General features: G+C 49.2%; 1 protein-coding gene across 1 annotated transcript; it reads right to left on the bottom strand.

Moving 5' to 3' along the window:
* Nucleotides 1-5202: 5202 nt before the first annotated feature.
* On the bottom strand, nucleotides 5203-6812 carry LOC123161267 (DNA damage-repair/toleration protein DRT100). Its single transcript, XM_044579120.1, has one exon. It carries the CDS (start codon nucleotides 6751-6753, stop codon nucleotides 5611-5613), a length of 1143 nt encoding a protein of 380 aa, XP_044435055.1. The 5' UTR covers nucleotides 6754-6812; the 3' UTR covers nucleotides 5203-5610.
* Nucleotides 6813-10934: the final 4122 nt, after the last annotated feature.

A 10934-nucleotide genomic window follows, 5' to 3' on the forward strand; every position in this document is an offset into this window, starting at 1 on the left:
AGCTATGAGGATGATCCTCAGGTTCCGGACCCAGTCCGTATAGTTGCTGCCATCGTCTTTCAGCTTGGTTTTCTCTAGGAACGCGTTGAAGTTGAGGACTACGTTGGCCATTTGATCTACAAGACATATTGTAAAAATTTAGACTAAGTTCATGATAATTAAGTTCATCTAATCAAATTATAATGAACTCCCACTCAGATTTGACATCCCTTTGGTCATCTAAGTGTTACACGATCCAAGTCGACTAGGCCGTGTCCGATCATCACGTGAGACGGACTAGTCATCGTCGGTGAACATTCTCATGTAGATCGTATCTTCCATACGACTCGTGTTCGACCTTTCGGTCTCCGTGTTCCGAGGCCATGTCTGTACATGCTAGGCTCGTCAAGTTAACCCTAAGTGTTTTCGCTGTGTAAAACTGTCTTACACCCGTTGTATGTGAACGTAAGAATCTATCACACCCGATCATCACGTGGTGCTTCGAAACGACGAACTGTAGCAACGGTGCACAGTTAGGGGAGAACACTTCTTGAAATTTTGTAAGGGATCATCTTATTTACTACCGTCGTTCTAAGTAAACAAGATGCATAAAACATAATAAACATCACATGCAATTATATAAAGTAGTGACATGATATGGCCAATATCATATAGCTCCTTTGATCTTCATCTTCGGGGCTCCATGATCATCTTGTCACCGGCATGACACCATGATCTCCATCATCATGATCTCCATCATCGTGTCTTCATGAAGTTGTCACGCCAACGACTACTTCTACTTCTATGTTTAACGCATTTAGTAATAAAGTAAAGTAGTTTACATGGCATTCTTTAATGACACGCAGGTCATACAAAAAATAAAGACAACTCCTATGGCTCCTGCCGGTTGTCATACTCATCGACATGCAAGTCGTGATTCCTATTACAATAGCATGAACATCTCATACATGACATATAGATCATTCATCATTCATCACAACTTTGGCCATATCATATCACAAAGCACTTGCTGCAAAAACAAGTTAGACGTCCTCTAATTGTTGTTTGCAAGTTTTACGTGGCTGAAGTAGGGTTCTAGCAAGAACGTTTTCTTACCTACGTGAAACCACAACGTGATTTGTCAACTTCTATTTACCCTTCATAAGGACCCTTTTCATCGAATCCGCTTCAACTAAAGTGGGAGAGACAGACACCCGCCAGCCACCTTATGCAACTTGTGCATGTTAGTCGGTGGAACCGGTCTCACGTAAGCGTACGTGTAAGGTTGGTCCGGGCCGCTTCATCCCACAATACCGCTGAAGCAAGATAAGACTAGTAGTGGCAAGAAAGTTGACAAATCTACGCCCACAACCAATTGTGTTCTACTCGTGCAAGAAGAACTACGCATAGACCTAGCTCATGATGCCACTGTTGGGGAACGTTGCAGAAAACAAAAAAAATTTCCTACTCGTTTCACCAAGATCATCTAGGAGTTCATCTAGCAACGAGTGATTAGATGCATCTACATACCTTTGTACATCGCGAGCGGAAGCGTTCAAAGAACGGGGATGATGTAGTCGAACACGACGTGATTCGAATCACCGGAGATCCTAGCACCGAACGGACGGCACCTCCGCGTTCAACACACGTACGGAACAGCCACGTCTCCTCCTTCTTGATCCAGCAAGGGAGGGAGGAGAGGTTGAGGGAGATGGCACCAGCAGCAGCACGACGGCGTGGTGTTGATGGAGCTGCAGTACTCCGGCAGAGCTTCGCTAAGCAATAAGGAGGTGGAGGAGGTGTTGGGAAGGGAGAAGGAGGCAACCAAAGGCCAAGGACTCATGGTATGAAGTCCCTCCTCTCCCCCACTATATATAGGGGTGCCAAGGGGGGGTGGCCGGCCCTAGGAGATCCAATCTCCTAGGGGGTGCGGCGGCCAAGGGGGGTTTCCCTCCCCCCCAAGGCACCTAGGAGGTGCCTTACCCTCCTAGGACTCTTTCCCCCTTAAACCCTAGGCGCATGGGCCTATGTGGGGCTGGTGCCCTTGGCCCAAGCAGGCCAAGGCGCACCCCCTACAGCCCATGTGGCCCCCGGGGATGGGTGGCCCCACCCGGTGGGCCCCCGGGACCCCTCCGGTGGTCCCGGTACAATACCGATAACCCCGAAACTTGTCCCGATGCCCGAAACAGGACTTCCCATATATAAATCTTTACCTCCGGACCATTCCGGAACTCCTCGTGACGTCCGGGATCTCATCCGGGACTCCGAACAACATTCGGGTTACTGCATATACATATCCCTACAACCCTAGCGTAACTGAACCTTAAGTGTGTAGACCCTACGGGTTCGGGAGACATGCAGACATGACCGAGATCGCTCTCCGGTCAATAACCAACAGCGGGATCTGGATACCCATGTTGGCTCCCACATGCTCCACGATGATCTCATCGGATGAACCACGATGTCGAGGATTTAATCAACCCCGTATGCAATTCCCTTTGTCAATCGATATGTTACTTGCCCGAGATTCGATCGTCGGTATCCCAATACCTCGTTCAATCTTGTTACCGGCAAGTCACTTTACTCGTACCGTAATGCATGATCCCGTGACCAAACACTTGGTTACTTTGAGCTCATTATGATGATGCATTACTGAGTGGGCCCAGTGATATCTCTCCGTCATACGGAGTGACAAATCCCAGTCTCGATCCATATAAAACAATAGATACTTTCGGAGATACCTGTAGTGCACCTTTATAGTCACCCAGTTACGTTGTGACGTTTGATACACCCAAAGCACTCCTACGGTATCCAGGAGTTATACGATCTCATGGTCGAAGGAAGAGATACTTTGACATTGCAAAAACTCTAGCAAACGAACTATACGATCTTGTGCTATGTTTAGGATTGGGTCTTGTCCATCACATCATTATCCTAATGATGTGATCCCGTTATCAATGACGTCCAATGTCCATAGCCAGGAAACCATGACTATCTATTGATCAACGAGCTAGTCAACTAGAGGCTTACTAGGGACATGTTGGTGTCTGTTATTCACACATGTATTACGATTTCCGGATAACACAATTATAGCATGAATAAAGACAATTATCATGAACAAAGAAATATAATAATAATGCTTTTATTATTGCCTCTAGGGCATATTTCCAACACACCCCACGGTGCCTGCCAGTTGCATCAAAAACCGTCACTGGCTCCAGGAAAACATGTCGCCGGGCACAGCAAAAAGCGTCGTCGGTGGTAGCAAAAAGAACACCATCCAATGCAGATCCCAGCAAATTTAGTGGCTGATTCCAGCAAAAAATACCATTGCTTCCAGCAAAACAAAACGCCGGTTGTAACATCAGTACCGTCGCAGCTCCTATGCGGTGACGTCTCCAGCAAAAAAGTCATGGCCGCCATCATGGTTGGATGCAACACCACCAGCCATAGGTTGCAGCTCATCGTCGTGCGGTTGTAGCATTCGTCGGCACCGTCGTGTGGCAATCCACGCCGCCGGTTGGCTCCCAGCAATGGCCGGGTTGCAGCAAAAACACCCATGTTCCGCCGTCACTATGGTTGCAGCTCTACCATAGGCGGTTGTAGCACCGCCGTTCAACCGTTGTAGCTCCCGTCGAGACGATCGCAGCTTCTGTCAAGACGGCCGCAGCTCTGGTCACCGTTGGCCGCCATTCACCGTTGCAGCTCCCACCATAATCGGTCGTAGGACCCCAAAATGCCAGTTCCAGCATCTTGAATAGCCGGTTCCAGCAACCAGAGATGCCAGTTGCAGCAAATGTCCCGGCCCTCAGTCGTCGCCTTCGTAGCTCACGGGCACCATGGATGAAATCTCTCACCACAGGTCGTTGTCGTTCCAACACAAGGAGTCGCTGGTCCCAGCATCGTATGTCGCTGGTCGCAACATCCTGCACTTTCTCCCTGGTCGCATCTACGCCGGGCACAGCTCCCCGCTCACCGGTTACAGCTTCTCTAGGAACGGTTATAGCTTCTCTAGCAACGGTTGCAGCTTTTTGCTTGGCTGGTCGCAGCTTCTGGCTCTGCTAGTTGCAGCTTCTGGCTCTGCTGGTTGCAGCTTCCATGGGGGCGACGGCCTTGGCGGCCCAGCACGCCGGTTACAGCTTCCCCAGGCGCCTGGTCTCCGGTCGCGGTGGCCCAGGCGCTGGTCACAGCTCCGGGCCTAGCCGGTCAAAAAAGAAGGAAGAGGGCGGCCATGCCTTTGGTACCAATGAGTAGGTGCGCCGGGTGCTAGTCAAGATGAGAAAGATGGTGCGAATGGAAGGGAATTTGAAGGAAGAAGACGATGCATGCATGGAATAGGATAAGGTCGCTATCGGTGGGTGGCCCCGCAAAGCACATGGCTGTGTTAGAGGACTGCGCCTAGTGAGCGAGTCGAAACTTAGCCCCGGCGTTAAACGTTTTCCTTTTCATTGACCCGTTCACGTAGTTTTTACCCCGGAGCGAACGACTACTCGATGTTGAGATGGCGAGGGCGTCAAACGTTTTCCTTTTCATTGACCCGTTCACGTAGTTTTTACCCCGGAGCGAACGACTGCTCGATGTTGAGATGGCGAGGGCCGTGTGCCAATATTCGTGCGTACAAATCTGACGGTCCCCATGTGTTCGCTCGGAAATTGCAAAAAAAAAAACTAACTTCAGATTTTTATCATTTGGGAAAAATTAAAGCTACTCCATGTGCGACGGTACTGTGTTCAAGATGCCTTTGCTTTCCGGTCTAAAGAAATTGAACGGGAGAGTGGTCCAAAATTCCAATGCATTTCCAAGCACGGCTATTGCTCAGATCTTGAGCTGGTAGTAAAGAGCAGTAGTAGTACGAAACGATAACCTGTCAAAGTTCACCAAAGGAAAAAAGTCCCTGTCTGTGGGCTGTGCACTTGTGCAGTCTGACCATCTCTAGCTTCAAATAGTTTTTCGTGAGCTCATGGAACACGACAGGAGCAGCTGCACTGGTTACTGTGCTGTGTTGGTCAAGGAACAGGACGGAAGCAAGGCTTGGAAACTGGTGGAAGTAATTACAGAGGGGCCAAAATCACATTCCGGTGATTATGCAGCACGAGTTTACAGGTTCATATACCATTATCATATCCATATGTTCATGTTAAGTTTGTCGTCGGCATGTGCTATTCGCAACTGCGGGAGCAAATCACGAGTCTAATAAAATACTAAAAACACACACTTCTCACAGGCTCTCAGCATTACCCTTGCTTTCGGCAGCGCCAAGTGCTTGTAGCTTAACAGTCCAATCTTTATAGTAGTAGCACACTCTCATGGAAATCAATGGCAAGTGAAAAAGGAAAAATGAAGAGGAATGGGGGAGGGTTCTCTCCATTTCCTTGCCTCTTCCTCGCTCACACACGATCGGCAGTACACTATTTATCTTCTTCCATACCCATCCTATTGTACAAGTTTTTTTTTAAAAAAAAACTATAGTAAAAGTTAAGCACACAGTTGGCACTTGGACCTTGGTACACGGCTACCGGGCTACGGTACATCATCAGCACAGTATATCACACACGCACGGGCACCACGGTAGTAAAAATCATCCGAAGTCGGGTCGACGCGATCGGATGGCTCTGGCGATCCACCTCTCGTTCACGTGCACTTGCCGAGCGGGGCCCCGCAGAGGCAGCTGTTGCTGGCGAAGGACTCGGCGGCGAGGTGGTCGAACGGCGGGCCCGCCGGGATGGTGCCGCACAGCCGGTTGTGGCTGAGGTCGAGGTGCCCCACGTACGCCGCCGACGCCAGGGACCGCGGCACGCCGCCGGTCAGCCGGTTCCGCGACAGGTCCAGCACGATGAAGTAGGACCTGCCCGTGAATGCGTCCGGGATGGGGCCCTCCACGGCGTTCCGGCTCAGGTTCACGATCGAGAGCCCCTTCGCCCCCAGCAGCTTTGCCGGGATCCGCCCGGAGATGCGGTTGCCGCCGAGGTGCAGCGACGTGAGCACGCCGCTGCCCGACGACCCGAGGCTGTCCGGGATGGCGCCCGTGAGGTGGTTCTCGGAGAGGTCCAGGTCGGCGAGCCGGGTGAGGGACCCGATGGACGGAGGGATGGGTCCCGACAGCCGGTTCCGGCTGAGCAGCGCACGGCTCAGCGTGGCGAGGTTGCCGATGTTGGCTGGGATACTGCCGGTGAGCTGGTTGTTGGCGAGGTCGAGGTGCTTGATGGATGCGAGGGAGGCGATGGAGCTGGGAATGGCGCCGGAGAAGAGGTTGTCGGCGAGGTTGAGCACGATGAGGCGGGAGAGGCTGCCGATGGACGGCGGGATCTCGCCCGTGAGGCGGTTGGCGGGGAGCTCGAGGATACGGAGGTTGGGAAGAGAGGTGGCGACGCAGGACGGGATGGGCCCGGATATCTGCTTCCAGTCGGCGAGGATGAGAGAGGACAGGGCGTCGAGGTGGCAGACGTGGTCGGAGATGTAGCCGGACATGACGCCCGAGGCGGGGTGGCCGTCGGGGGCCATGACGGCGTCCTCGGCTTCGCCGCGGAGGGTCAGGTCGGCCACGCGGCCGCTCGTGGGGTCGCAGCTCACGCCGTACCAGTTGGTGCAGCAATCCGCGCCCTTCCACGTCGAGAAGACGCCGAGGTGCGCCTCTGACAGCGCCGCGCGGATCGACAGCAGCGCGTCACGGTCGGACTCCGAGCACGCCGGGCCGGCTGTGGTGGCGGAGACGAACACGGCGAGGATGGCGATGGCGAGGAGCGGCGTGGCCGGGCTTGGAGCGGGAGATGCCATGGCTTTGTCTCAAGTGTAGTGGAGTGGACACCTGCTGAGTGGAGTGAGCTCGGAGAGCAAAGCTTTTAGTAGAGGCTGGGACAGTGTTGAAAATGGCCGTTTTGCCCTCGAGCAAGCGCCTTCATCATGCATTTTTAGAGGAACCGCGTTCATGCATTCACCCATCCTTCGGTTTCAAGATACTCCAGCTTCATACTACGGTCTACTGCACCCGTAGCATTTCATTTAGGGAACTAGTACCGTCTATATATCGCGCCTCACCAAATCGATCGCAAACATTTGGACCAGATATTTTTAGTCTACGGTTACATAAATTGTCCGGACCGATCTGGCATCCGAAATCCTGCAAATTTACACCAAACTAATGGGGGTTTGGATGGTTTCAGACGTCTGTCACGTTAGACTCTGACACCCCGAACCAACATACTCCCTCCGTCCTTGAAAGAGTGCATTTCCAATTTTGTTGGAAAGTCAAACTTTGTTGGAGTAAAACCCTTCTTTCGTCGCTTTGGTTATTCTCCTTCTCTCCACGCCACATTCATGTCAGCCAGATTGAACCTGTTCGGACGACAACCAACCCGCATTCATGTTGGCTGACAGTCGTCCGTCCACCTGACATTTGAAGGAAATATGTCTTACAGACGATAATAAAATTGTTATTTTATATTATATTTCCTTATTCATGATAAAGGTTTATTATTCATGCTAGAATTGTATTGATCGAAAACCTAAGTACATGTGTGAATACATAAACAAATACCATGTCCCTAGTGAGTCCCTACTAGACTAGCTCGTTGATCAAAAATGGTTAAGGTTTCCTAACCATAGACATGTGTTGTCATTTGATAACGGGATCACATGATTAGGAGAATGATGTAATGGACAAGACCCATCCGTTAGCTCAGCATAATGATCGTTCAGTTTAATTGATATTGCTTTCTTCATTTCAAATACATATTCCTTCGACTATGAGATTATGCAACTCCCGAATACCAGAGGAATGCCCTATGTGCTATCAAACGTCACAACATAACTGGGTGATCATAAAGATGCTCTACAGGTATCTCCAAAGGTATTTGTTGAGTTGACATTGATCGAGATTAGAATTTGTCACTCCGAGTATCAGAGAGGTATCTCCGGGCTTCTCGGTAATACACATCATAAGCTTGCAAGCAAATGACTAAGGAGTTAGTCACAAGGTGATGTATTACGGAACAAGTAAAGAGAGTTGCCAGTAACGAGATTGAACTAGGTTTGAAGATACCGGCGGTCGAATCTCGGGCAAGTAACATACCGATGGACAAAGGGAATTACGTATGTTGTCATAACGGTTCGACCGATAAAGATCTTCGTAGAATATGTACGAGCCAATACGGACATCCAGGTTCTACTATTGGTTATTGACCGGAGAGGTGTCTCGGTCATGTGTACATAGTTCTCGAACCCGTAGGATCCGCACGCTTAACGCTCGATGACGATATAGTATTATATGAGTTATGTGATTTGGTGACCAAATATTGTTCGGAGTCCCGGATGAGACCACGGACATGACGAGGAGTCTCGAAATGGTCGAGAGGTAAAGATTAATATATATATATATATAGGACGATGGTATTTGGACACCGAAAGTGTTTCGGAGGGTACCGGGTACTTATCGGGTCGCCCGAAGGGATTCCGGGCACCCCCGACAAAAGATATGGGCCTTATGGGCCAAGAGGGGAAACACACCAGCCACAACGGGCTGGTGCGGCCCCCATATGGGTCGGCCTAAGGAGGGGAAGGAAAGGGGAGAAGGGAAAAGAAAGTGTGAATTAGGATTCCCACTTCCTTCCCTCTCCCCCCCCCCCTCCTCTTTCCTTCTTCCTCGGTTAAATATGGCAGGCAGGCGCCACTTGGGGAGGACCCCAAGTAGGATTCGGCTTACTTGGGGCACCTCCTAGAAGCCTCCCCTCTCCCTTCCACCTATATATATATATTGGGGGCGTCCTAGCATACACCAGATCAATTGTTAGTCGTGTGCGGCGCCCCCCCTCCACCGTTTACATCCCTGGTCATATTTTCGTAGTGCTTAGGCGAAGCCCTGCGGAGATCACTTCACCATCATCGTCACCATGCTATCGTGCTGACGGAACTCATCTAATACCTCTACGTCTTGCTGGATCAAGAAGGCGAGGGACGTCACCGAGCTGAACGTGTGCAGAACGCGGAGGTGTCGTGCGTTTGGTACTTGATCGATTGAAACACGAAGAAGTTCTACTGCATCAACGGCGTTGTGAAATGCTTCCGCTTACGGTCTATGAGAGTACGTAGACACACTCTCCCCCTTGTTGCTATGCATCTCCATGGATAGATCATCGCGTGTGTGTAGAATTTTTTTGTTTTCCGTGCAACGATTCCCAACAACATTCACAGCATGGAGACCAAGAAGCATATTCCACCACATTGAAGCTTTGTCGGGCTTGCTCCAGCTATTAAAGTCTACCGAGCTCAAGATGCAAACCCTACACCCCTTCCCTCTTTCACAGTCGCGGCACACCCAAAACACCTCCGCCGCAATGAGAAAGAAGTTTGATGCCGAGAAGTGGTGGTCGGCTGACATGCAACTAGTTTTGCATAAAGGTGGCTGGTGGGTGTCTGTTTCTCCTATGTTAGTTGAATCGAATTTGACTATGTCCGGTCCTTGAAGAAGGTTAAAACAGCAAACTTGACGAATCACCGTTGTTGTTTTGCCGTAGGTAAGAACGGTTCTTACTACAAACCCGTAGAAGCCACGTAAAACTTGCAAGAAACAAAGTAGAGGATGTCTAACTTGTTTTTGCAAGGTATGTTGTGATGTGATATGGTCAAGACATGATGTGATATACGTTATTTTATGAGATGATCATGTTTTGTAAGATATCAGGCAACCAGCAGGAGCCTTATTGTTGTATCTTTATTGTATGAAATGCAAACGCCATGTAATTGACTTACTTTATCGCTATGCATTAGCAATAGTTGTAGAAGCAATAGTTGGCGAGACAACCATGACGGAACGATGGAGATCAAGGTGTCGAGCCAGTGACAATGGAGATCATGACGATGCTTTGGAGATGAAGATCAAAAGTACGAGATGATGATGGCCATATCATGTCACATATTTTGATTGCATGTGATGTTTATCTTTTATGCATCTTATTTTGCTTAGAACGATGGTAGCATGATAAGATGATCGCTTCACTAAATTTCAATATATAAGTGTTCTCCCCGAGTATGCACCGTTGCGAATGTTCGTCGTTTTGGGACACCACGTAATGATCGGGTGTAATAGACTCTACGTTCACATACAACGGGTGTAAGACAGTTTTACACATGTGGAATACTTGGGTTAAACTTGACGAGCCTAGCATGTACAGACATGGCCTCAGAATACTGGAGACCGAAAGGTCGAACGTGAATCATATAGTAGATATGATCAACATAGAGATGTTCACCATTAATGACTACCCCATCTCACGTGATGATCGGACATGGGTTAGTTGATTTGGATCAAGTAGCACTTGGATGACTTGAGGGATGTCTATTTAAGTGGGAGTTCTTAAGTAATTTGATTAATTGAACTTAAATTTATCAACTTAGTCTTAATAGTATTTGCATATCTATGTTGTAGATCAATAGCTCGCGATATAGCTCCCTTATTTTTGATATGTTCCTAGAGAAAAATAAGTTGAAAGATGATAGTAGCGATGATGCGGGGTGGGTCGGTGATCTGAGGATTATCCTCATTGCCTCACAGAATAATTATGTCCTTGATGCACCGCTAGGTGACAGACCTATTGCAAGAGCAGATGCAAACGTTATGAAGGTTTGGCAAGCTCGTTATGATGACTACTTCATAGTTTAGTGCGCCATGCTTTACGGCTTAGAACCGGGACTTCAAAAACGTTTTCAAAAGCCATAGAGCATATGAGATGTTCCAAGAGCTGAAATTGGTATTTCAGACTTATGCCCGTGTTGAGAGGCATGAGACCTCTGACAACTACTTTGCCTACAAGATGGAGGAGAATAGCTCCGCCAGTGAGCATGTGCTCAGAATGTCTGGGTACTACAATCGCTTGAATCAAATGGGAGTTAATCTTCCAGATAAGATAGTGATTGACAGAGTTCCCTAGTCACTACCACCAAGTTACTAGAACTTCGTGATG

Source organism: Triticum aestivum, chromosome 7B, assembly GCF_018294505.1.
Source record: "Triticum aestivum cultivar Chinese Spring chromosome 7B, IWGSC CS RefSeq v2.1, whole genome shotgun sequence".
Lineage (NCBI taxonomy): Eukaryota > Viridiplantae > Streptophyta > Magnoliopsida > Poales > Poaceae > Triticum > Triticum aestivum.